The sequence below is a fragment of the Parasteatoda tepidariorum genome, chromosome 4 (assembly GCF_043381705.1).
Source record: "Parasteatoda tepidariorum isolate YZ-2023 chromosome 4, CAS_Ptep_4.0, whole genome shotgun sequence".
Classification (NCBI taxonomy): domain Eukaryota; kingdom Metazoa; phylum Arthropoda; class Arachnida; order Araneae; family Theridiidae; genus Parasteatoda; species Parasteatoda tepidariorum.
This window is the reverse complement of record NC_092207.1, coordinates 66,574,964-66,602,770: the sequence shown is the minus strand read 5'-3', so window position 1 is coordinate 66,602,770 and position 27,807 is coordinate 66,574,964. Positions and strand designations below refer to the sequence as shown.

The 27,807-nt window shown below is 31.2% G+C and overlaps 1 protein-coding gene across 1 annotated transcript in view; it reads right to left on the bottom strand.

The window, feature by feature from the left end:
* LOC107441252 (putative diacyglycerol O-acyltransferase MT3172) overlaps positions 1-27,807 on the bottom strand; it is a 169,977-nt gene that overhangs the window by 19,191 nt on the left and 122,979 nt on the right. The window contains exons 3-4 of the mRNA XM_071179990.1: positions 19,561-19,821; positions 6,963-7,178 (exon numbers count right to left, since the gene is read on the bottom strand). Of these exons, the coding sequence (XP_071036091.1) occupies positions 6,963-7,178; positions 19,561-19,821 (477 nt within the window). The remainder of the gene's footprint in view (positions 1-6,962; positions 7,179-19,560; positions 19,822-27,807) is intronic.

Genomic DNA, 27,807 nt, shown 5'->3' with positions numbered 1-27,807 from the left:
GGAGACGCACAGGGCAGAGGGGGGATCATGCCTTCACTGTTGCACGCCACATCGGCCCTCAACAAGGCATTATGGTCTGGGGTGCCATTTCCTTTGACAGCCGGACCCCTTTGGTCTTCATTAGAGGTACACTTACTGCACCGCGGTACGTCGACGACATCCTAAGACCTGTTTTGCTACCGTTCCTTTTGCAGTGCCTTGGACTGGTTTTTCAGCAGGTCAATGCCAGACCACATACGGCACGTGTTGCTATGAACTGTCTGAAAGCTTGTCAAACTCATCCTTGCCCTACGAGATCATCAGATCTCTCTCCCATTGAGCATGTCTGGGATATGATGGGAAGGAGATTGCATCTGGCACGGAATGTTGATGACTTCGTTCGACAATTGGATCGAATTTGGCAGTAAATACCCCAAGAGACCAACCGCGAGCTTTATCGGTCTATGCCACGCCGTGTGGCAGCTTGTATCCAGGCTAGAGGCAGGTCAACACCTTATTGAACTTGTTACTGTAACTCTGCAATAAATTATTCATTTGTTCTGAAATTTTAATCATTTACTATTCTGTACATTGTCTTCCTATCCAACAATCTTCGTTTCAATTGGACAACTCCTTCTTGGTGCATCGATTTTTTTGTTATAGAGTGTACATTACTTTGCGTTTCGGAAATTTTAAATTTTTAAAAAGTAATGTGAGGTAAAAGGGTCGTACTGGTACAACCAAAAAGGTTTAATTATTTGTTGAAACATTCCTTTATCATTTAAAAATTTTCAACACAGGTTTATTTTTAAAAATTAATCAACTTCGATTAATATTTCAATTAGCATATTTAAAAAAGTCCAAATAAATATTTAGTGATAATTCATTACCTCATTACAAAAATTTTTAATTAATAAAATCAGTTTCTTTAACTTAATAACTTTTAAACCTACACTTAACTCTTAAATATAGTCTTATGAAATTTGAAGAAAAAAAAGTTTAACTTCTTGTATAAATTTTACAAAACTTCAAGATAGTCATCCGAATAATTTATTTGTTTTAATACAAATCTACCTAGAGCAAATTGTTCAGATCATTAATTCCAGTCACAAATTGTCTTTAAATACACTATATAGACTGTTGTAGTATTGTTTTTTTTAATGAGTTCTTACATTTAGAAGTTTTACAAAAAAAAATATTCTAGCAAAGTCTAAAATGTTACTGATATTTTCTTCATTTAAGAAGAGAATAATGAGAATTTTGCAACTACTCAGTAAAGTAATATTTTTTTAAATCATTAAATATTTTATTAATCATGATATTTTAGCAATAATAATATTTTTTATAATATTTCAGTGTATTTTGATTTTGATATAAATACTCAAACTTTAAAATAATTTGTAATATTCTAATTCAGATTTTCGTGTTGAGTTCATTATTATTTAAATTTTTATAATTTATTACTCAAAATATATATAATGCTTTCAAAATTTAAAATCTTGTTTATTATTTGCGATTTTAATTAGTTCTTTGTAGATGGATAAAAATTTGAAGTTAATAATAAACAAAGCGCAGAAATTATTGACTTTACCGAAAGCCTGTTAGTATACATTAGTCTATCTGGAAACTCAAAGCCTTTTAGTAATTGTTACTTTATCAAGCAACCTAAAACCTTTCATTAATTATTACTCCATCAAGTAACCGACGCCCGGTGGCTGAGCGGTAGCGCTTCGCGCTGTCGTGCCACAGGTCCCTGGTTCGATCCTCGGGCCGGGCAGGGTTGACTCAGCCTTTCATCCCTTCAGTGGGTCGATAAATGAGTACCAAGCATGTTTGGGAACTAAACACTGGGGGTTCCGCGTTCGGCAGACCACCTGACCGGAACATCTGCTCCTGCACCCCAGAGCCCAAGGTCAAGAAAACTGAGATGGGCACAGTAGGCCTTGGCCCTCTATGGGCTGTCGCGCCACTGAGTTTAGTTTAGTTCCATCAAGTAACCTTGTTTTAAATGATCATATTATCGAAACAACGCAACTCACTGATTTTCTACGCTTACAATTGGTTAGATAAAACTCATAGAAATACCACTGACTTTACAAGAACGCTAACCAAATTAAATTAATTAAACTAGCTTTTAATCAAATATACTTTTATAATTTGAAGTACTAAGCAAACGAAATAAGAGGACATAAAGCACTCTCAAGCTACCAAGTGATGACAAAATTAAAACATCATGTTCTTTCCACATGTTCATTTTTCATTGAAGTTCTAAAAGTAAATATTTAGAGATGTTTATTTGCTTTAATTACGCTCCGTCAATATTTGGATAAAATTAACGAACAGATTCATTTATTTTAACCTTGTAAAATCGAGTCGACTTTCTGTGTTTCAAACCTCGAAATTTATTTTTAATTTAGCTATTCTGAAGAGATAAATTTTGCTATGCAGAGAGTATGGAAAGTTTCTTTAGTTTACTGTTTTTCAGAGATTAGTTTCTACTGTGCATTAAAACATTTCATATTTAAGACAGTTATAATATGATGTGGTACCATCTAGTTTAACTTTTTATTTTATGGTAAGGATTTCGTTTTTATGTAAAAGATAACGAAGAAAGATAACCAAAAACTCACGCAAAAGATAACCAAGAAACTCGCCAACGGTAAGTCTGACACCAAAAAGATAGTAACGCATGATTTTTCTACCACTGCATTGCAAGCGTATTGAAATGAATCATTTTAGTATTTCCAAAGCACTTGTAGCCATTAACACTAGCTGAACTAAAACTATGGCCAAGAAAAAGGCTGATACCAACGAGAGGGTAATGTGTATATGTTACGGTGAAACACCGCAATCTGGAAAATGTCGACATTCACGTAGTCACTTGGTGTATGTCCGAAATATTTGCTAAATACCCTTATTTCTGACTCTCACCGGTGAATGTCAACAATCACATATGCTTTGGTGAATGTCCGAAATATTTGTCATATCCAATTTTATATTAATTTATTCGTTAATATTATTATATTTATTTGATATATTTATATTTATTCTATATTTTAATACTTACTGACGATAGATTAGAAGAAACATCAGTGTTTGGAGTATCGGGCAAATATATACCAGGCAATGGCACTTGACCTTAAAAAAACATCAGTGTAGGGTATACCGGCAAATGTATACCGGGCAGTGGCACTTAACCTTAAAAAACATCAGTGTAGGGTATACTGGGCAAATGTATACCGGACAGTGTCACTTAACCTTAAGAAAACATCAGTGTAGGGTATACCGGGCAGTGACACTTAACCTTAAAAAAACATCAGTGTAGGGTTAAAATATCGAATAAATGTAATTATATCCACGAATAAATTCATATCAAATCGAATGTAATAAATATTTCGGACGTTCACCAAAGCATATCTGTGATTGTCGACATACACCGGTGAGGGTCCGAATGTACAAGAATGTAATGAAATATTCGATCTTTCACCGACGTATTTGGTGTTTGTCGACATTCACCGGTGCAAGTCAACAACCACCGATTTCGGTCCTTCGCCGTGACACATATATTCTCTAGTGTCATTTTTTAAAAAATATTTTTTCTTATAACCGTCGTTGAACAGCTATCCCAACGGCCATCGTTGAACATGTCGTTGAACAGCCATCATTTAGGGTTTACAGCTACTAATGTTCAACTCCGTAGTCTTTTAATTTTGAACCCAATACGAAAAAGAAACTCCTGGATCAACTATTGGGGGAAATTTTGCATTCGTGGCGGACTTTTTGATGGAACTAAACCTCATTTGCTTTACATGGAGAGAAAAACCACGAAAACCTTCCATGGTTAGTCTGACAGCAAGAAGACTCTAAACCCATGATCCGTCTACCACTGAGGATATTTTACGTCAACACTGTGGTCGGTGCGAACCGGATGCGGAAATCGCATCAATCAGCTATCGCTGGGATCGAACCCGGGTCACCTCATTGGTTGGTGAGAGCTCGGTCCCCTGAGCCCTCACGGCTCAACGGTCAGATTTGAAATAAAATTTACAAATGAATCTTCGTCTCCGGTGAGTAAGAAAAGGTTTTAATTTTCTGAAGTAATCGCGCCCTATTCTTACATTTGAGTCCAATCCAGAATTTTTTTTATTTAATTAACTCCAAAACAAATACAATCTCAGAAACATAAAACTTCATATTACTTCGGTGATACGAAGTTTTGAAAATGGATTTAATTAAGTCCCTAAAACACCGAAGTATCTACTTTTCTGTCTCTACAGTTAATGCTTTCATTCTCTTTTTGTATGTGAACAGTGCGCAAATTAAGAAACAGACCACCCTGAATAACTTTTGATCTTCACGTTTCTATGACTCAATCCCTATGAATAGAAGGGGTGACCTCAAAAATGTTCATTTTTTGATCCGCGATGGCTTAGGGGATAGAGCGTTCGCCTTCCAATGAGGCGAACCGGGTTCGAATCCCAGTCGATACTAATTCCTCATCCGGCTTGCACCGACCACAGTGCTGACGTGAAATATCCTCAGTGGTGGACGGATCATGGGTTAGAGTCAGACTAACCGTTGCCGTCAGGCTAACCATGGGAGGTACTTGCGGTGTTCCTCTCCATGTAACGCAAATACGGGTTAGATCCATCAAAAAGTCCTCCACGATGGCAAATTTCTCCCAATACTCCAAGAGTTCCTTTGTCTTCTGGATTGGGTTAAAAATTACAAGGCCACGGAGTTGAACATTAGTAGTCGTAAACCCATAAAATTGGGTCGAATGTTCAACGACGGTTATAAAATAAAACAAAATATGGTCATTTATTATTGCGGACGATATTTTAAGTTACAAAAACAGACACAAAAACTTACTTTCCATCAATAAACATACCTTTTTCCCCCGACTGATTTGGATTTCTGAACCTCAAAATATAGGGGATAGCCGCAATCTGGGAAATATGGTCCCAATAGTTTGATCAGGAGAGCGGTCCAAAGTTAGGACCCCTAAATTTAGTTTTATTTTTTGCATATTTCACCATACCTCAGAACTTTTTAAGCGAATTGAAAATTTTTTGCACACAATTATAAAATTCATTTATCCAAATATAAAAGAATAGCTACATGGAACAGGAGGTTTTATTATTTTATTTAATATTAGTCGAACAATGGCGAATTGTAGGGTATAATATTTTTTACATCATTTTAAAGAAGGTAATTTTAAATTACAAATTACGAATTCTGAGTGGAATCGGTAGAATTTATCCTCAAAAATCGAATTTTAGAAGTCATATTTTAGAAATCCGCTTTCTCAGGAACTATTCGACAGATTTAACTCAAATTTCGTTATTTGCTATGTAAAATTATAAAAAAAAATGATGATGATGTTCGTTAAAATGATGAAAAAATTGCGTATCTTATAATTAAAAATATTTTTGACTACTATTAAATAAAATAATAAAAAATAAAATAATAAAAAATAATAATATTTATTAAAAGTTATTCCTTGCAGGGAATTATTTTTGGATAAATGAATTTTATAATAGAGTGTAAAAATTTTTCTATTAGATAAAAGGTTTTTCGATATATGGCGAAATACGTAAAAAGTAAAGAGGTCCAAACTTTACACCACTCTCTTCACCAAACTATTGGGTTCATATTTCTCAGATTGCAGCTATCCCCTATATTTTTGGGATCAGAAATCCAAATCCGTCGAAAAAAAGGTATGTTTATTCCGATAAAGCACATTTTTGTGTCTGATTTCGTAACTTAAAATATCATCTGCGCTAATTAATTAGCATATTTGAGATTAAGTCTTCGAATAATTTAAAATGTGTCCTAGAACGTGAAGATCAGATTATTAGATCAAAAGCTATTAAGGGTGGTCCATTTCTTTTTTTTTGCACACTGTACATATATTCAAAAGTCTCCTTCAATGGTGACGTATAAAGATCCTGCTGCCATCTATTTACCAGATATGAGATAACAATCATTGAACAGAACTACATAAAAGCTGACTATTATACACTAAATTCTAGTTATTAATTCATTATTGAAGGAATAACTCAGCATATTACTGTCCACGTGACATACGACTCCTCCGGTTCCGATCATTTTCTAGTTACCTTAAATTACTTGACAGAAATTAACATTACCCTTGCAGTCAGGCTAACAGTGGAAAATTTTCGTGGTTTCCCTCTCCGTGTAACGCAAAAGCGAGTTAGTTGAAACCACGTTAGTTGTCTCAACGAAGGCAAAATTTCTCCCAATATTTGATATTGCAGTTCTCTTGTCTTTTTGATTGGGTTCTTAATTGAATGGCTACGTAGTTGAACAAAAGTCGTAAACCCAAAATTGGGTCTGTGTTTAGCTATGGTTATAAAATAAAATATAGTAAAGTTTGAGCCGTGGTGACTCAGGGAATAGAGCGTTCGCCTTCCAATGAGGTGAACCGGGTTCGAATTCCAGCAATGGCTGGTCTATACGAATTCCGTATCCGGCTTGCACCGATTACGGTACTGACGTAAAATATCCTCAGTGGTAGACAGATCATGGGTAAAAGTCCCTTTGCAGGCTAACCCTGGGAAGTTTTCGAGTTTTCCCTCTTCTTGTAACGGAAATGTACGTTAGTTCCATCAAAAAGTCCTCCACGAAGTTAAATTTCTTTCGATACATGAGTTCCCTTGACATCTGGATTGGTTTCAAAATTACAAGGCTATGGGGTTGAAAATTTGTAGTCGCAAACCCAAAAAATTGGGTCGGCTGTTCAACGACGGTTATAATTTTGTAAAGTTCACTTTGACGATTATTTTTACTATATATATTCAAAAATAAATATAAAAAAGAATAATATTTGATACTAAATTGGAAAATTCTAAAGAAAACAGTTCAAAAATGTCCCAAGATGTAAATTATATATTCAAGGTAATTTCACAGAAACATTTTGGAAAATGTAATAGTTATGACACATATTTAAGTGAACTTACTTCCAATACAAATTCTTTTATTAACAGTTGTGGTTGGGGAACAACCATTTTGTCTGCAGAAACTGATAACTGGATGGCTCCGGCATAAGATATGACAGAAAACACTACTGGGATTTCTGGTCTGGGAGACATCCAGAAGACTATTTTTTTTAGCTTTTTTGTCCCCAAAGTCAGCATTTCCTGTGGACCCGGAATATTGGCTAAGACAACAGTTGCCTATAGGATATCAAAAATCAGAACAAATCTTAGAAATGTCAGATATAAGGTATAAGTATAAGGTAAGGTCAGATATAAGGTATGTCAGATAAGGAAATATGCATAGCATATTTCCTAACATTTAAAAACCAAATTATTGTTTTAATTTAGTTCTAAAGTAATCATTAATATGATCACTTATCTTTTAATACCACAACCTTAAATTGAGTGCAGAAAAAAAATTTTTTTTTTCGAGATTCCCTCTAACATATCAGTATAGAATTTGAAAACCATTTTATGGTTGCTAATTTTTTGATTTTATTAAAATTAGTTATTAGTTCTCACGATTTTTTTCTTGCCCCCACATTTGAATGCGTAAGACAAACAAAAAGATCCTTGCTAATACATTAATTTAATTAATAGTCAATACAAGGATTCCTTGTATTGACTATTAATTAAATTGTACTAACGTCCACACGAGACTCGCATTTTTGATTTCTTGGTTAAACGAGATGCCCTGCAGCACTGGCCATTTTCTAAATTTATTAATCTATATTGTAAAAAAATGAAATTTTTTTTTGGATTTTGGAGGTCAATATGATGCTATATATCTGAAATAAAATATTTTTTATAATTTTTTCGAATTCAATTCTTCATTAAAATAACGCAGTTCCTATTGTTTAATATCTTTACCACTCTGAAATAGTATATGGATAACTCAAAAGGCGTCAAACAACATCCTCTTCAAGTTATGGTTAATGCATCAACTCCTTCAAACAAAATTTCCTGGATTACAGATATAGCTGCACCAATTAGACATCAGCCGGATTTCCGTCCTTGAAAATATGGATAATACGTGCTTGGAAAAAGACCAGCAACGAAAATCTCACACTGTTTAATTATTACACAAAAATTAGGTAAAGGATAATGACAAATTCTTTTATTAATATACAGAAATTTTCAAGTTCTCTGTATTTTGATACATATAAAAAGGAAGTATATTATCACTAGTACCGAAGCTCATTTAAGGTATCTGACTAGTGAAAAAAAATCTGACTTTGAACAAAATTTTTGAAATTGAGTTTATTATAAATTCAGAATTTCATTATTCTTAGCTTTCTAAAAATACTTTACTTTTGTTTGCACTCCAATTATTTGAAATGTTATAGCAGTTTTTGTGCAAGGTAATAACAGTGGATAGGGCTTATTATTTTAAGTTTTTAAATGCTTTTATCTCAAGATAAGATTTTTCCACATTTTACACCACTTTAATCATGATATCTCATGTTGTTTTTAAAATAACAGTCTACAATTTTTTATGAGTGTTTATGATTATAGCACACATGTTTTGAACTACAACTAAAAGGAAAAAGTATAATTTTATTTTTTATGCATGTTTTTTCGCAGAAACAACTGTTGAAATTTTTTTAAAAATTTGCTTTTTAAACTACCTTGATTCTTAACTCAGTAGTATATGAACTTGATATTAAAATAATAGTTCAAAACATAGTTGATAGCTTTCTAACTGAAATCCTCAAAGGATTTTTTGTTTCAGGTGATGATTTTTTTTGTGGAGTGTTTAGCATATATGCAAAAAATGTCGAATTTTTATCTAAAAATGGTTATTTAAAAAATATTAACACATATTAAATAAAGTTTTTACACATATTAAAACAAATAAACTAGTTTTTTAAATTGCATATTAATATTTAGAAAAAAGTTGTCGAAATTAGTCGGATGCCCCAATTTATCTTGGCCTTGTATCTTGGCGTTGGTGATGATACTTTGTTATAGTTTCAAGATAGCCGTAAGTAATTCAAAATAAATTTAGAATTACATACATACCGAACTAAAAATGGGAATTTAAATCCAAAAAGCTTTTTTTCAATTTATATTTTAATACTTTTTATTTTCCTCTGCTATTATATAAATTTTAATTATTTATCAGCATATTTTTGAGCCAGACACATTTAACTGCATAAACTCTTTCTCAAACGTTATATGGAAGGAGAATAGCGTGCGAATGATATTCGTTAGTTGCCGGCTGGATTCGAACCAAGGACCTCCGTGTTCTCAGTTGGATTTTGTGATCACCATAGTTATAGATTGCGGTAAAAAAATTATCATTAAACAGTAGGCGAAACACTTTTAAATTATAAGACATACGCCAAATTTTTATATCATTTTAAAGTATGTAATTTCAAATAGAAAAATACGAAATTTGAGCGAAAGCGGTTGAATAGTTTCTGAGAAATCGAATTTTAAAAATACGACTTTTTAAAAATTTGATTTCTCAAGAACTATTCAACCAATTTCGCTTAAATATTGAATTCTTGCATGTAAAATTACATACTTTGATATGATGTAAAAATTGTATTCCTTAGAATTCAAGATTGCTTCAAATATTATTTAATAAAATAATAAAAATAATAAATATTTACTCAAATTAATTTTTTGCATGGAATTATCTTTGTATAAACAAATTTTATAATTGTGCGAACGAATTTTCAATTCGCACAAAATTTTCTCTAGATATGGCAAAATGCGCAAAAAGTAAAATTAATATTAAGGAGTCTAAACTTTGGATCGCTCTCTTGATCAGACTATGAGGGCCATATTTCCAAGATTGCGGCTACCTCCTATATTTTGAAGATCAGAAATCTGAATACTTTGAAAAAGAGGTATGCTTATCTAGAGTAAGTACGTTTTGGTGTCTGATTTTGTAACTTAAAATAGTGTCTGCCTGCGCTAATTAATTAGCATATTTGAGGTTACCCCCTCGAACCACTAAGAATGAGTTCTGGAACGTGAAGATCCGATTATTAGATGAAAAGTAATTCAGGGTGGTCTGTTTTTTCTTTTTGGCGCACTGTACATCCAAGTCCAGGGAGAGATAGGCAGCTTTATATAATGGCCACCGCAATGACATTTATATACCAGAATTTTTCTGAAACGTTTCTCAAAATTGTGTAAAATTTTGTATTTTTTGTCATTTGATTGTTTTCGCATAGTGAGAAATTTTCTGCAGAACTAGGTAGTAACTTTCGGATTTGAACCTTTTTAAATATAGAGAGGTTTACAAATCTACATTTCATTTAAAATGTATTTAACCCGGTGACTTGATAGAATGTGAACAGTACTTTAAATTATTTTATACAGCGTAAGAAAAATTTAATCCACATAAATTAATGATTTTTTTAAATAAGGTTAAACTTTAAAGTTGGAAGTTAGAGCTCATTAGACTAGAGTTTGCACTTTCTACTACGTATGTATCTAAAATATTTTAATCAGTTTAAAAAAGACCGTTCACATTATAATGTTTTGAAAAGAAGTTCCTACTCTTTAAATTATGTATTTCCAACGTCTTTTTGAGATGCAGTCCTGTTTTGGATGTTAATCTTTTAGGAAAGAATCTATATGTTTATCGAACGTCTCTGCATAATAACTTAACACTACCTTCCATTTGACCTTTATAAATTATGCAGTACTCTCGGAGAAATTATTATTACAATTAGCTTCTGTCGAAGAGTATGGCGGCTTGTGTTGGCGTCTTCTATATTTAAATTAAAATGCTGTATCTTTTTCCTTAGAAATTAGACGCGAAAATTCAACTGCTGACTAAAGAAAATCCTTCTTACATGAAATATAGCATCAAAGCTTTTAACTAATGGGATTAATTTCGTTACTTCAATATCATCTGTTTTGGGTTGCCATTTTGGATACAGAAAGTTTGCTAGACATACGGTGAATGCACATCAATAACATGCCATTAATATGTAATTTGAATTACGAACAAAGATTAATATTTTGTCTAATTATTTAGAACGTAACTTAATAATTTATTCGGTTCTGCATTTTGGTTTCTTTAAGTAATTACTTACAGATCAGTTTCCAAGCGAAAATTATTATGTATTTAATATGTTTTAGTATATTTTGTTCGCTAAGTAAACTTTTTTAAATTTTTTTACATACAATCAAATCGGTGAATATTAGGAGCTTTACTTTCTTTGTTGTTCTCATTTTTCTATGCAAAATATCTTTTTGAATTGATAATTCTTGATATGATAGTAAATTTTATATTTACCTTTCCCAGTACGAGTGAATTGAAAATTTCAATAAATTTTTCGGAACAAAATGTAATTATTTTGGGAAACATATCCAGATAGAGAAATATTTGAGTTCTTCTTTGTTATGTATTGAAATTTTTAACTATATAGATAAATTGAAAATCTTTTTAAAAGTTTTTCTTGTTTGTGAGAGTAAACTTATGAAAATAGTTCTCTTAAAACAACGCATATTCATCAAAATACATTCATTTTTTTAACTGTTTGACCTTTAAAATCTATGCAACATTCTAGGTGGAGTCATTAACAAATTAACTTCTGTAAAAATAGCTTTTGCGTCTATATAGATAAAGATAAAAAATTGAAGTTTCAAGAACTAGAAATGTCATTCTTCTATAGAAGAAAATATTTGTAACTAATTGATTATTTCTTTTAAATGTAGTTATTTCTTTACTTAATCAATGAGTATTTATTTCGTTTCTTATTATATGTTTTTATTTGGTATATTGATACAACATATTATTAATTTAAATGATAGCTTCCGTAGGGTGATTATCCCTTTATCAAATTGATACGGGAAAGCTGTTGTCATATGAAGAATTGAATAGAAGAAGGTTCTTAGTGGCATTTTAGTGAGTTTGAAAAAATCAGCTTCAAAAAATATATCACCATGAGAAAACTGTTTACGAAACATATTTCCTTAGTGAAAATGATCTTAACTTATGATTTAGAAAATAATCAGTTCATACATACAGTTTACACGCTTTTACGCATACTTACATACAGTTACACTCTTTTACACCCAAAATTTCAGTTTTTTAGGAAGATATTTGACGTGTGTGTGTGTGTCTGTGTGCATTACAATAAACTCTTCTATTATAAATTTATTTTTAAATACTATTGCCTGTAGTATTTGCTTATTTAATGGTTTCAAGAATTCCTTTTAATTGAATACAGTGGAAAATAATGAGCATTGAGTTTTTTTTATATAGTTTTAAGAGAAAAAGAAGAATTTTCAATTTGTGAAAACAAATTTCAGACGTGAAGCGTAATTCAAAAATTGTACTATTAAAAATGTCCAAAAACACATTTTTCTCTGACAAAAGCGACATATATATATATATAGATGCAAGCAAGATGTTGCTTCATATTTTTTTGTAGAATGTTTATTTATACATGTTTACACTGTGGTAACTGTATATACATATCTTTGGCTGAAAGTTTCTTAAAAAAATATTAACTGAGAACTTTAAATTTTTTTAAAAAATTTCCTCATGTCTGAACGAAACTCTTTCATAGCTGAAAAATTATTCCTGTTAACGCTACAACATTATCACAGCATACAACTGACATAATCTCAAGTATTCCCAGAAAATTTCGAAGCGATAGCATTAGTAGTTTCTTAGAAAAGCTACATAGAAAAAGGACAGTTTTAGCATTATTTAAATATGCTCTATCGACTCTTTTTCAAATTTTTTATTCATTTTAACACTTTCTTTAAAAATGATCAAACATTCTCAGTTTTCCTATACTTGTTAAATATCTGGAAATAATAACCTTAGATAAAATCATTTAAACAGAAAAATTTGAAACGACAAGGACGAAAATTTTGTTACATATTCTGTCTGTCAATCGGCTCGTAATTTACTTAGAAAATTTATTCTTAGGGAGGGTTGTCGGCCGCTTTTTTAATGAAGAAAATAAACACTTATCACTATTTATACTGTTTTTAACGAGCAAAATACTATATATATTCTATCAGAAAATAGAGGATTGAATAAGAAAAGATTAAAACTTCGTCTTGTAAGTGGATGAGTCTTCAAAAATTGGCTTTGAATTCTCTGCTTTTTTATTTTGTGAATAAATACTATTTTATTTTGCTTTAAGTCATGTTTTTCTTTTCACGTAATATTTTTTAATATTTTTAAAATCCAATTTGGAATATTAAAAACAAATTATTATTAGCATGCTTCAATTCTTGCACAGAACATTATTTTTAAAAGTAAAAAAGATGTTTGACAATAAATGACTTTATCATTGTTTGATTTAGAATTTGTTAAAAATAGTAATAAATTTTTTGAACTTTATTTTTAATTTAGAAGCATTTTTAAAATCAGTTAGAGTTGAAATTGGAAAAATAGTGTTTTAAATGAATATACATCGTGCATATACTAATAAAAAAACTGCCACCATGTTTCTGGCTTTGTGTAAGCCCCAAAAGTCTCGGTAGTTTTCACCGAAGCGCTTTGGTCATGATTTTGGAAAAAATAACAACAAAATATGCTTTATAATGCTCAAGCTTATTTAGTTACGGTGTTGAAGATTAGTAGTCGTTAACTCAAAATTTGGGTTGGTTGTTCAACGGTGATTATAAAATAAAATTAATACTCTAGGGGCGCTATGGCTCTGGGGACACAGCGCTTGTGTACTAATTAGGTGACCCAGGTTCGAATTACAGCGTTGGCTAATTCTGCTCCCGACTCGCACCAATAACAGTGCTGATATAAAATATCTTCAGTGGTGGATAGATCATGGATTAGAATCCCCTTACAGTAGAGCTAACCATGGGATGTTTTGGTGTGTTTTCTTCATGTAACGCAAATGTGGTTAGTTCCGTCAGAAAGTCCTCCATGAAGGCTAGTTAGACTAGAAACTTGAAGAAATTTTTATTTGAGCCATGATAAACATATGGAGATCAAATAATCCGTAATTCATTATGTAAGTGACATAAATGTCTCTTGAAAGAAGTCTATAACCTTTATAGAAGCCACGGTGACTCAGGGAATAGAGTGTACGCCTCCCAACGATGTCACACAGGTTTGAACCCAAGCGGTGGCTGGTTGATACAAATTCGGCTTCTGGCTCGCACCGACCACAGTGCTGACGTAAGATATTATCAGTGGTAGGCAGATCATGGATTAGAATCCCCTTACTTGATAGTAAGGCTAAGAATGGGAGATTTTCATGGTTTTGCTCTCCCTGAAACGCAAATGCGTGTTTGATCTAAACAAAATCTTCTGCGAAAGACAATATGTCCCAATGATAGATCTAGGAGCTCTCTTGTCTTCTGGGTTGAGTTTAAAATTCCAAGGTTACGGAGTTGAACATTGATGGTCATAAATTTAGAAATCGGTTCGGGTGTTTAACACCGGTTTTAAAATATATAACCTTCATAGCAAAACATTCAGATTGTAAATACATCAGTCATTCTTTTTTTCCTTAAACAACACCTTAATTTGTTTAAAAAAAAATCTGTGACTTTGATCGGTATTGAATAAAACAGCCCTCTGTATGCATAGAAAGGCTTAATTTAACCATTATCTAAGTTAGATGCTTAAATAATTAATAGTAGATTATGTAAGAAACACACATTTCCATAGAAAGAATTCAATAGCCCTTATTTTCTAAACATATTCTTTATTCTCCTTCCTTCAAAAACTTCCTTCATTTCAAAGAGTCAATAAATTTGATAGCCATAGGGAAAAAAGTACTTCACATAGAACATTTCCTGAAGAAAGACTTTAAGCAGGACTAAAGTATGTAAATATATGTTTATTAAATAATCCATAATGGATTATCGTTGTATAAATTCATACTTTCAGCACCAAACTTAATTATATAATCAAAAGCACCGCTTTTTTGAAGAAAATAGAGAAAGAAAGTGCTTAATGAAAAAATGCCTGTAGTTTATTTTAAGCAGGTTCTTCTTGATTAAATTATCGCTAAAAGAACCTTTAAGAAGAATAAAAAGTCCTAGTTGCATATTTTGACAAACAGAAATCGATATAATGGGTACTAAAATGAACAGCGTATAATAATGAAAATGTAAATCATAATAGACGGAGATCAAAATTTCCCTTTTTTCCTTCTTTTACTTTTTTAAATTTAAATTAGATTTATTTCATATGCAAATGTCAATGAAACTTCTATTTAACTGTGTAAGAGAATAAAGAAAAACTCTTTGATTTAAAGATGCTTTTAATGAGTGAAATGAAATTAACATTTAAAACTAACTGGTTTGTAGAAAATTTATCTTTAAAGTGCATGAATTAAGTTTGTGAAAGCTTTATTATGTATATTTTTCCGATAAAAATAATTTTCGTGCAAATTTTTACATTTTTATAGATTTACCTCGAAAACGTACAATTTTTATAGATTTTTTACATTTTTTTTGAAATGAAATTAAGCTGACTGAAAGGAAATGATGTGAATGAAATTGAATGAAATGATATAAATTGACCACAATTTATAAATAAATAAATCCTAATTAATTTCGAATTGAATAAGTCTGAAAAATCGCCTTATTGAAGAAATGTGATTTGCATTCAAGTGCATGGCATAGAAGAATACTAGAATTTAGAATGAAGGAAATTTAATTAAATGATTAAAATAAAATTAAATGAATTCACTGAAATGAAATTATTGTAAGAATCAGAAATCAATAATCAATGGTAAATCAAATGGCAATCCAAGAAATCACAAAAATAATAATATACAAAACTAAAAGTATACAAAAAAATTAAATAGTTTGGTTATTTATTTGCAAACTTTTTTGAAAACGAAATACCTGTTTTTTCCAATTCTTATTCATATTATGATGTTATTTGATTTTAAAGATTATAAAAATGATATGGTTACAGTTATTGTGCTACAGACTTTTTTTTTGCATTTTTACGTTAGTTAATAAATCTTTTTGGTAATTTCGTGTACTTAATATGTTATTTGTTCAAGATATTTGTATTCTTGCAGCGCGAAACTATTCAGAAAAAAAAATACTCTTTATGAAAAAAATCTGTTCTATAATTTTTCCAATAAACTTTTTCACACTAAGTATCAAAAAAGCTTTAATGATGCTATAAAATGACATTATTTCCTAATGGAGAAAATACAATGATAATTGTAAATAATATTTATCATATTTTTCTTCTTCTCTCTTAGTTACACTTAATAATGCATTCTAATTAGTTAAAAGCTCATTAGATTGTTTCTTTTTTATTATATATAGTAGATTATTTTTTAGCTCAATACAAATGTTCAAAATAAAACTAATTTCATTCAAAAAAAATTATTTATACTCTGTTGCAAGTTAAGAAAAAACCATTATCCTTATAAAGAGAGCCTCTTTACCTCCAAGTGTAATGCGAAATGTAAGCCCAACTCCAAGCGTGAACGAACATCAACATAGCCTAGTCTTGAAACGACGTAGCAACGGCCTTCTTTTTGCTCATAAGATATAGCACGAACTAAATTTTTGTCCAACGAGTTTAACTATTAAAATCCTTTTATATTGGTTTGAAAGCATAATTATATAATTTCATAGCTAAATAAAACGGAACTAAATGCAGTCGCGGATGAATACTTAAATTATACCGCAATGGTCTTTTCTTAATTTGCAACAGAATATAGCAAAAAATATAACTGTTTTATATTTAGCAAAATTAACTGGTACGAATTTCAAAGTTTAATTGAGTTAACAGTAAATCTTACTCAAAATTGTTTTTAAAAAAATATTCGATATAAAGTTTGTAGAATATTGATTAAATATTACTGAGATCTCAAATGAAGAAAAACGTGCGAACTCCCTTTCATGAAGAAGTACTACCAGAAGTCGGAAAGCTCGGTCTTTCCGAAAGGTGTAGTTTTATTTTTCTTTGTATGATATGTCTTAAGTTTCATCTAATATTTATGCGTTTCACATTAATTTAGCATAATTATAGAATATACTGAAATGTATAATGTAATATAATTATTAAAATTACGGAAACACATAATTTTACGCCATATATATGTAGTATTTATGCACGGTATAATTTGCACTTATTATTTAAAGTAATTTTAGAAGGTAAAGATAAACGCCATATTTATACAAAATATTAAAAAGCAAAATTATTATGTGATATTCATAATTAATAAAAATATAATAATTGAAGCTAAAATAATCACATGTTTAATATGTATACAAATGTTAAAATATACAATTTTCTCCCTGCAAATTAAAATAAATTCATTTAGAAGTTTACGAAGTCTTTAAATTTTTCTTAAAAATTATGCACCTTTCTCATAGAAACTAAGCATCTTTCTTATTGAAATTAACTGCATTTTTTATAAAAATTTAAAATTAAACGAATTACATAGTTGTATGCAGAAGTTTTTATTTCGCTTATAAAGTTCTCACGATATGGCGAAGTACGCAAAATGTAAAATTAACATTAAGGGGTCCAAATTTTGGACCCCTTAACAATTATTGGGACGATATTTCTTAGATTGCGGCAACACCGTTAATTTTGAGGGTTAGAAATCCGAATCCGGAGTAAAAAAGACGTATTTATTCAGAGAAAGTACGTTTTTGTGTCTGATTTTGTATTTTGAAATATCCTCTGCACTAATTTTTTCTCACATTTGAGATCACCCTTTCGAACCCTTAAGATTGAGTTCTAGAACGCGAAAATCTGATCATTAGATCAAGAGTTATTTAAGATGTGCCATTTTTTATTTTGAGCACTATACATGCTAAATATTAGTGATAATTAGGATTTATGACTATTGTTATTTTTAGAAATTAGAATTAGTCTATTGTTATTTTTAGAATTTAGAATTAGTCTATTGTTATTTTTTAGAATGAAATTATTGTTTATAGGATTGATTTTTTTAATTCAGAACAAAGCTTTAAATTTCTTCAGAATCGCTATAATAATTTTAAAAGTAAGTGAATTGCTTTGAACATTAAAACTTTAAGAGTCTACTGCAAGTTGAAGAAGTATTTGACAATGCTTAAAAACTGCTTGAATCAGTAACCATTATACAATGTACATTCAAAAAAGTTGACGACGTACTTTTTAGTTAGAAATAATGATACTGTATTTTTATGTAAATGCAATTTGATCAGAAAAATAATTCTCCCCAGTTTTAATTTCACATATTTCCGGTACAAAACTGGGATAAAAATTCGTAAATTCCAGCTTCTTAAAAGTATTCTTAATTTAACTGCGCATGATCACCACTCTTCCGATTATCTGCCATTCTCTTGAGTTTCCAATGGACTAGTAAGAGGTCTGCTGTTGTCTTGAATTAGGATAACTCCCTTACTATGGACTAGTGCTGGCTTAGTTTTACCCAAATGTGTTGAAAGGATCTTCATCACTTTCGTTTTATCATATCTGCTGTTGTCTTGAAGAAGGATAACTCCCTTACTACAGACTAGTGCTGGCTTTGTTTTACCCAACGGGTTAATATGATCCTCATTGCTTTCGTTTTATCAGGCCCGCCGTTGTCTTGAATAAGGATTACTCCTTTACTGTGAACTAGTGCTGACATTGTTTCACCCAAATATGTTAATAACAATCTTCCTCGCAATCGTTTTATTAGGTCGGCTGTTGACTTGATTAGCCATTTTTCTGCGGACGAGTGCTGGCTTTGCTTCATTCAATTGCGCAAATCATCATTTTTATTGCTTTCATTTCATGAGGTCTGCCATTGTCTTGAAGGAGTATAACCAGGCATCACCTGAGCACATCTTGGACTGTTTAGGGCTGGACTGGAATGACATTCATTCCTCTCCCATTCTGGTTTCGGATTTTCTGAATGTCAACGGATTCATTGATCTGGTCTGACCCCGTCAGACCAGATGGGAATTAGCAACAACAACAGGAGTATAACTCCTTTCCAGCAGATTAGTACTAGCTCTGAATGACGAGTTGCTGTTGTAGGTCTTTGCTACTAGATCATCGAGTATAGTATGCAAAAAAAAAGAAGAAAAAAACAACTTAATAACTTTAAATCTTATGATCAGATTATCCCGTACTAGGATGCAATCTCAATGGCTTGAGGGTTTAAACTTAAATGCATCATATGAAATGAAAGAATTTTAATTGAAATATAAAGTACTTGAAGTTCTTTTTTTCACAGAAGTACTTTAATCTTTAAATTAATATTTAAAAACTAAAAACTGAAAAGAACATCATTAATGGAATATTATAAATATATAATGTAATATAATAGTAATATTATGATATATATAATATTATAATATATATAATATTATAATATAATAATATATANTATTTTAATATATATAATATTATAAAATATATATACGTTCAGTCAAAACTGTATGATAATCTCCAAGTGGTCCAAATTTAATATTAATTTATTTATACTCTCAATATGAGGTTCTGTTCCGATATAGGCTCATTTTTGATAAAATTAAAATAGAATTCACAATGCATTTAAACTTGAAAACCTGATGATAAGAACTTAAATGAAGGTTTGATAAGGTCACTTTCAAAACAACACAAAAGCTAAATGGTATGAAGGCGATAAATTCGTAAAATGTTCCTTACCTTCCTCAGTACAGTATTGAGTATCCATTGAGCGACAACTTCTGGAAGAATGGGTAGAAGGCAGTAGATCGCCCCATACATTATGACTGTATCTGGAGAAGTCTTCAACTCTTCCATCCTCCTGCGAACATCCCAGAGACGCGGAATGGCCCCCTCTGTGTTCGATGGCAGTCGGACATTTACTTGGGAATACTGGCAGCCCATTGTTGGAATTGCTTCGACATTGCTGGGCTCATGCCGCAAATCGACTGGAATGTTCAGCTGGAATAAATAATAGCTGTCATTAATGAGAGAAAAAATAAATATGCAGTGCGCAAAAAGAAAAAAAAAAAGAACCAACCTGAATAACTTTTGATTTAATAATCGGATCTTGTTCAAGGATTCAATCTTAATGGTTCGAGGGGGTGACTTGTTAAATTATGCTCAAAGTTTGGCAAAATAAAACAATTTGAAGGAAATTGGTTAAATAGTTCCTGAGAAATCGAATTTTAAATGTATGACCTCTTTAAAATTCAATTTTTTAGGAATTATTCCAACATTTTCTCTGAAACTATTTATTATGTCATTTAAAGTTATATATTTTAAAACGATGTACAAAAATTATATACCTTACAATTCAAAATTTTTTCGACTTTTATTTAATAAAATAAAAACAAATAAAAATTTATTTTGTTCTATAGAATTATCTTTGAATAAGCAAATTTTATAGTTGTATGCAAAATATTTGAATTCCATTAAAAATTCTCGAGTTATGGCGAAACACGCAAAAACATTAGGATGCATTAAGACGCAAAACATTAATATTACGACGCAAAAGCATTAAGCAAACAAAATGAACATTAAGCGGTCCAAACTTTGAATCATACTCGATTCTATGAGCACCATATTCCCTAAATTGCGAATATTCTCAATATTTTGGGAGTCAGAAGTCCGAATCCGTCGAAAATGAGGCATGTTTATTCAGAGAAATTACATTTTTATGTCTGATTTTGTAACTTAATTTATATTCCACACTAATTAATTAGCATATTTGAGGTCACCCCTTCCATTAAGATTGAGTAATAAAATGCAAAGATCCGATTATTAGATCAAAGACTATTCAGGTGTTTTTTTGTGTGAGCACTGTACATAAGTAGCTTAATTTGTTATTCTGTATTAATGCAGATTATGCCACTTCATTGGCCATTGACTTGTATAAAATGGTAAAACAAATTGTACGTTTAAAAACTCACGAACTATTTTACCAAGATGGACTTTTAAAATAAAACTAAAAATTAAAACGAAAATTACGTTAAAACTATTATGCGAATAGAAAATTTCGTGAAACTAAACACGCGCTGTCTTGTTTACCTCCATGCGATTGCCCTCATTTTGCTTTTTACAAATAATGGTTATTAAAATAATGGAGATATTTCCGTATCGTGATCTGCCACACCAACTAAAATAACCAAGTAGCCAAATTGATTTTAAACGGATTTTTTTAAAAACAAAACATGTAGATGTTTTCTTGGGAATATGTCAAGATATATGGGATGTGTCAAGAACTATAAATAGGAAGCGATAAAAAGCGATTTGTTTAGTCCGAAACAAGTTAATCTGAGAACACACATATTTTCTAACATAAAGGCGGAAAGTTTGCGAATTTTTTGTTATTTTTGTAATAAGGAAATTGTTTGAAACTTGTTTTTCATTAAAGAGTGAGTAACAAATTAAAAGAAAATACAACAATTTGTCAAGAACTATAAATAGGAAACGATTAAAAGTGATTTGTTTAGTCCAAAACAAGTCCGCTCTATGTGAAGATCACAGATTACAATGCTCCCAAAATTATAATAAACCAAATTGTGCTGCCAGATTGTGTAGTGGTCGTGGAGCTTATTTTACAGAAGAAATGCCCTTGGTTCGAATCCCGGACAAGGCATGGATGTTCTTTTGTTCTCTGTACTATAAGTCCTTTCTGTGGGAGCCACGTGGTAACCCTGATAAAGTGATCAACAAACCCGCCCTACTGATACCTGAATGAAGAGTGTCATTTGGATGGGAATTGGAAATAAATAAATGAATAATTAAACAGAATTGATTGCAATTATGTAAATCACATGGGCAAGTTGCGTGGGTGGGAGCTACATGAAATAAATAACACAGAAAATATGCATTGACTCATCTGTATGACAAGATCTGAAGAATAATTTAAGCAACTACATGTCTCCATTTCAAATTTTTTTATGGGGTTAATCAATATCAAAGCAAAACACTTAAGGTTTTTTAACAGTTTGTTATTAGCTTGGTTAATCCTTTATGGGACCATTCTTTTCTAATAGTGTTTTGTTATCTTTTTAGACTATTGTTTTGATGGGAAGGTGGACGGAATTTTCAAAATTTTATCTACTGTTATGAATTATCCATAAATTAAAATTTCTGCCTGAATAAATAACGGAATTTATAAATTCTTTGCGTAGAACTACAAATAAATTTGAAGAGAAATGAAGAAATGAACGGAAGTGCATCACACAAAAGAAAATAGCTCTCCTGCACTGGCCTCTCTTTTTGACAACACGCCCACCTTTACTGTTACTCACATTTATGTAAACGATGTTTTGACGGTTGAAAGACCTTATGGACAAATATTTATCACATTTTATTACTCGGATTCTGTCCAAAATACTTGTTAAAACTAAAATAACTCGTTGACATATAATTTTATAAAATATTTAAAATTGATACTCCCTCTTATTTTGTCATTCACCATCTATGGCCATATTTGGCATAAAAACATTATTAAATAAAAAATTAAACCAATTTATAGCTATAAATAAATTCTTTTTGTTAAGATGTCTTACTTGTTTAAGTATCAAGATTTTTTCGTATTATAAAAAGTTATTAAATTGAAAATTAAAATTTGTTTAATAATAAATTAAAGCAAATTATATTGCTAAAAAAACTAATTTTGATTAATTTAAACTATGTAGAAATGCATAAATCATTATTAAATAAATAACTTAAATACTTAAAACGATAAATACATTTTTATGGTTAAAAATTGAATTTTTTTTTAAAATTCTAGCATCGAACAATTGAGTAACTTGAATAGGGTTGGTAAATTTTACGATTAATAGTTTTATGGCTAAAAATGGAACTTTTTTAAGCTCTATCATTGAACAATTGAGTAAATTGAATAGTGTAAATAAATAAGTGCATTAATGCAACAGAAATAGTTATTTTATAATTTTACTGAAGTTACTTTAATAAAACTTTATTTTTATCTACATCAAAAAGATCATCAAGCCTCGAGAAAACATGCGATAACAAAATTACAACAAGTGAAGTACCAAATAGTAAATATTTTTTCTTCTTCGAAATGATACCATTTGCTCAACTCACCGAAATAAAAAACTTAATAGCAGTAGTAAAAAACTTTGAGGAGAGCAATAATAAGAAAAACCTTCCCTCTTTATCACTATCTAGAGAGACAGAAACAGTGGTTTTTAGTAGCAGCTAAACAAAATTGTTTAAAAAAATGTCTTTTTTTTCGAGCAATCTTAATACTCTTGAAAAATCTAAACTTTTCGAAGAAAAAATACTTTCGAAAAGAAAAGTAATTTAAAAATGTATTACAAGTAGAACAAAATTTATTCAGCTTATTAGTAAACTGCTGTTTGTAGAAAATGCAACACCATGAAAGAATCATCAGAATCAAATGAAATTTAATGCAGAAACGACTTGTACTGATACAAATAAATGATGAAATTTTCAAAACAAAAGAAACAAATTAAGCGTCCGAAATCAGTATTTGGTGCAGCCACCACGCGCTGCAATAAGTGCTGCTATACGACGTGGCATGGAGTCAAACAGATGTTGAATATCTGCTTGAGGAAGAGAATTCCATATCGCTTGTATGCGCAACCAAAGTTCGTCTTTGGAAACTGCAGGACGCGGATCACGAGTGAGACGCCGACCAACCATATCCCACACGTGCTCAATAGGCGACATATCCGGCGAATAAGCAGGCCAAGGAAGAAGTTGCATGCGTTGTGCTGAACAGAAGTCTCTAACAGTCCGCGCAACATGTGGGCGTGCATTATCCTGCTGAAAGATAGCTCCAGGGATGCCTTGAAGGAAAGGAACGACTTCGGGCTGTAGCACTTCACGGACGTATCTGTTGCTATTGAGATTACCCTCAATTCGTATCAAATTGGATCGTCCATGATACGAAATCGCACCCCAGACCATAACTCCGGGTGTTCGACCACTATGTCGTTCAATAATACACTCAGGAAGGCAGCGTTGACCGGCATAACGTCTAACACGAACACGGCCATCATGGGTCCACAAATTGAAGCGTGATTCATCTGAAAAGACAACTTGGTGCCAATCAGCTCGCCAGTCTCTGTGCTCAAGAGCCCACTGCCGACGCAGCCGTCGATGATCCGCCGTGAGGGGAATCCTGTATAATGGCACCCTTGCACGCAATCCACGGCGCAGCAGACGACGACGAATTGACGAAGCCGACAATTGTACACCTGTAGCAGTAGACCAATGTGCTGCCAGCTGCCTGGAGGAAGCTGTGCGATCATTCACCGCCATGCGGAGCAGGTGTCGATCATCGCGCTCTGACGTCACCTTCTGTCGTCCAGTGCCTGTTTTTCGAGTTGTTCGGTGCTCGTCGGTCCACTGCTTCCAAACTCGCATCACTGTGGAACTGTTCCGCTGCATACGAGCTGCTATTGCGCGATAGGAAAATCCTCCTTCTCGAAGGCCGATTATCCTCCCTCGTTCAAACTCCGTAAGTTGCTTGAATTTCTTATTCTTCCGTCGTGGAGGCATACTCAGGTCTCACTAAACGTTTGCCACTAACAAATAATCATAGACTATTTTCAACGTCCCGCTACAGCACTTTATTTATACGCTTTCAGCATCAATTCAGAGGGCGCTGCGCGCGCCACGCACGCGCGATGGCTCTGAAACTTTATTAATTTGCATAATATCCTATAATTGACATTTGCTGCGAATTTCATTTGATTCTGATGATTCCTTCATGGTGTTGCATTTTCTACAAACAGCAGTTTATATTTGAAACAAGTAAAATGAATTTTTTAGAATTAAATCTTTCAAAAGCATGCTTTACTTTTAGAATTAATGGCATTTTAATAAGTTCCATACAACTAAAATACCAATGTTACAAAACTAAAACATGCAAGTACATAACAGCTTTTGAAAAAAAAAAACTCAGACTAAAACTCGAATTATTACTTTTATAATTTACTTTTGGTAGACGTTTAATAAAATTTTTGTATGTAAAGTGCTTTACTTTGTGCTGATTTCTTTTATTCAACTTTATTTAATTGAAATTTTCGTTAATTAACTATTTTACAATTACAATGTTCCTAAATTAAGCATTTCTCCAATTAAAAGTTTCTTTATGAAGGAAAAGGTTAAAATAATATTATTTAAGTGTTAGAATGTTATCATTATAAGCAATTAATTATAAACTTTCTCTTATCCTTACTCGCTACCTAATTGAAAAAAATAATTTGTATTTTAAATTGTGTTCAAAACTCTAAACGGTATTTTACATCTTTTATTTTTTCCTATTTTATATCATTTTCAAAGAAAATTGTATTCAACGTATTGAATTAAATATGTTAGATATGTAATTTTTATTGAATATTTGAATATTAAATTTATCATGAATAGAAAACTTATAAAGGGGCATTTTCCTTCTAATAAATTGTTTTCTAATTTTTGTTGGATTCCAAATTGAAAAAGTATTAATAAGCGATAATTAAAACTAATTAGCAAAATAAAAATAACTCCCAGATAAACTCTTTGAATGAAATTTAATTAAAATAATTAATTCATCATCCCAAATTAACAAAGTTCAATCTTTAAGCAATACAATCATGAAATAAATTGTTGGATACACTGGTAAAACAATGCATAAAATATTGAATTATATTACATGGAGTGTATTTATAAATGGAGGCAAAGTTAATCTAAAAAATAATACTGTTCAATAATTAATAAAGCATTATTGTTTGGATGATTAACATATATGTTTTTCATATTCTCCAGTGAAAGATATCCTTATTATTGTTTACACTGCATTGCATGAAAAAAGGCCCTCACATAAAACATGGCATATTCTCGAATCTGAATATAACCCCTGTTTTTTCACATCATTCATTGTTTTCTGAGAGCACCTCTCCCCCTATATTTATCACTTTAGGATAATTTTAGTGCCATGAATTTGATTTGAAGGGAGAAAAAGGATTATTTTTACCATTGAATTTCTTGTGATAGACAGGAGAAGGGAAATTTCTTTATTTACATAGCAAGTTTTTTCTTTTTTTTTACAAATGAATTTTTTTTGCCAGTTTCTAAACTGTTTCCTGTAAATTCCTGCTTGAAATTCTTTTTCCATTCCTCAACAACCTATAAAAACTAAAAATTTAGCCAGAATTTAAGCATGTAATGGGTGTAGGGAAAGAGATTCGAAAGCCACCCTTTAATTAAGTTTCTAAATTGAATCCTTAGAGTCTCAGGACCTCTCCCAGGTAGAAAATTATTACTTTAATTGTTGAATATCTTCTGAGGGCCAGAGAAGTAAAAAGTTCGAATGCGAGGAGGTGGCGAGGCTGCTGTAGAGAGGAGGTGGATAATCGAGGAGGGAGAAGGCATTTTTTTTATTTATTACTTACTCAATAATTGGAAATACCTGTCTATCACCCATACAAAGAAGAACCAACTAATATTGATGGGCAAATCATGAAAGGAAATAGGGAAGTCTTACCAAAGTCGATGAAAGAAGACATGTTTTGAAAGAATTCATAAAAAACATCAGGGAGGAAGAAGAAAAGAAATAAATAAATGAAATAAAATCTAGAAAAATATTGTTTTGGCCAAACATGGGTATGGGCATTGAAAGAAAAATTAATAAGTGTGAAACATGTCAAAAATTCCAATACAGATAATAAGCAGAATCTTTTATCTAAAGAGAAAATAACTTAAACATAGAATTGTATTGGAAAAGATATTTTTTATTTCAATTGAAAATATTATTTAGTTGTTTACAATTCATATTCAAATCATCCTGAAATTAAAAAAGTTTATGATTTATCATCTAATATTGCAATTAAAATAGGTTATTTTAAAAATAGGTTTGCAAGAGATGGAATTCCCAAGGAAGTTCTGAGTGAAAATGGTACACATTTAGATTCTAAAGAATTCAACAATTTTGTTAAATCTCATGAGTTCAAACTGACCACATTTAGTTCACATTTTCCAAGATAAAATGGACTTTCAGAGAAAGGAGTTCAAATAGTTAAAAGATTCTTGAAAAAATCTTAAGACTTTGGTACTGGTTTTCAACTTGTTTTACTGAACTAGAGCAACGCCATTCGAATGTCACCAGCTTAACTTCTGATGAACAGAAATTTAAGAGCAAGATTGCCTTTCAATCGGGAAGGAATATCTTCCAAGGAAGAAGAATCCGCTTCCCTTCAAAGTCAAAGTATTGAGGCCTCTAAGTAAAAATGGTGTCTGTATTTAGAATGAAAAATTATGGCCAGTTAAAACTACAGTTATAAAGGAATTAGTTACTAGATCGTATGATGTTCTTACTGAAAATAACAGGATTCTAGGGAGAAATTTTCAACATCTAAGAGAGAAGAACAACTTCATATTCCAGATGATAAACTGGATCAACCCTCAACCAATAACACAGGTCAACAACCAATTACTAGATGCAAGACAATAATACTGCAGATCCAAAAGGATAACCATCGAATTCTCATGATTAATTCAGTTGCAAAGCAACTTCATCAACACCTACCGATACTTCTCCAGAAACGGTGAGTAATAACATTTATTGTATTTCGTTAAGAAGATCAACTCGAATCAGATAACTATCAGAAAGTCATAACTATAAACTTAAAATATTTCTAAAGTAGACACTTTAAAACATTTCTAAAGCAGTCATTTAAAATTTGGGGAATCGAGTTCAAAAAATTTATTAATTTAAAGTTATTTCTAGTGTTTGTTTTCTATATACTGTTATTTTCTTACTATACATAAAAGTCTAATGATGGTATAGCAGGTTTTCATTGTTGTCAATACATTTTTATTGGCTGGAAAATCACATCTTAGTATCTAGTTTTACCCACAATAATTTTCATATTGGTTTAATTGTCATTAGCATAAAATTGATACAAGTCATGCATTTGTGGCATAACTAACTACCACTACAAA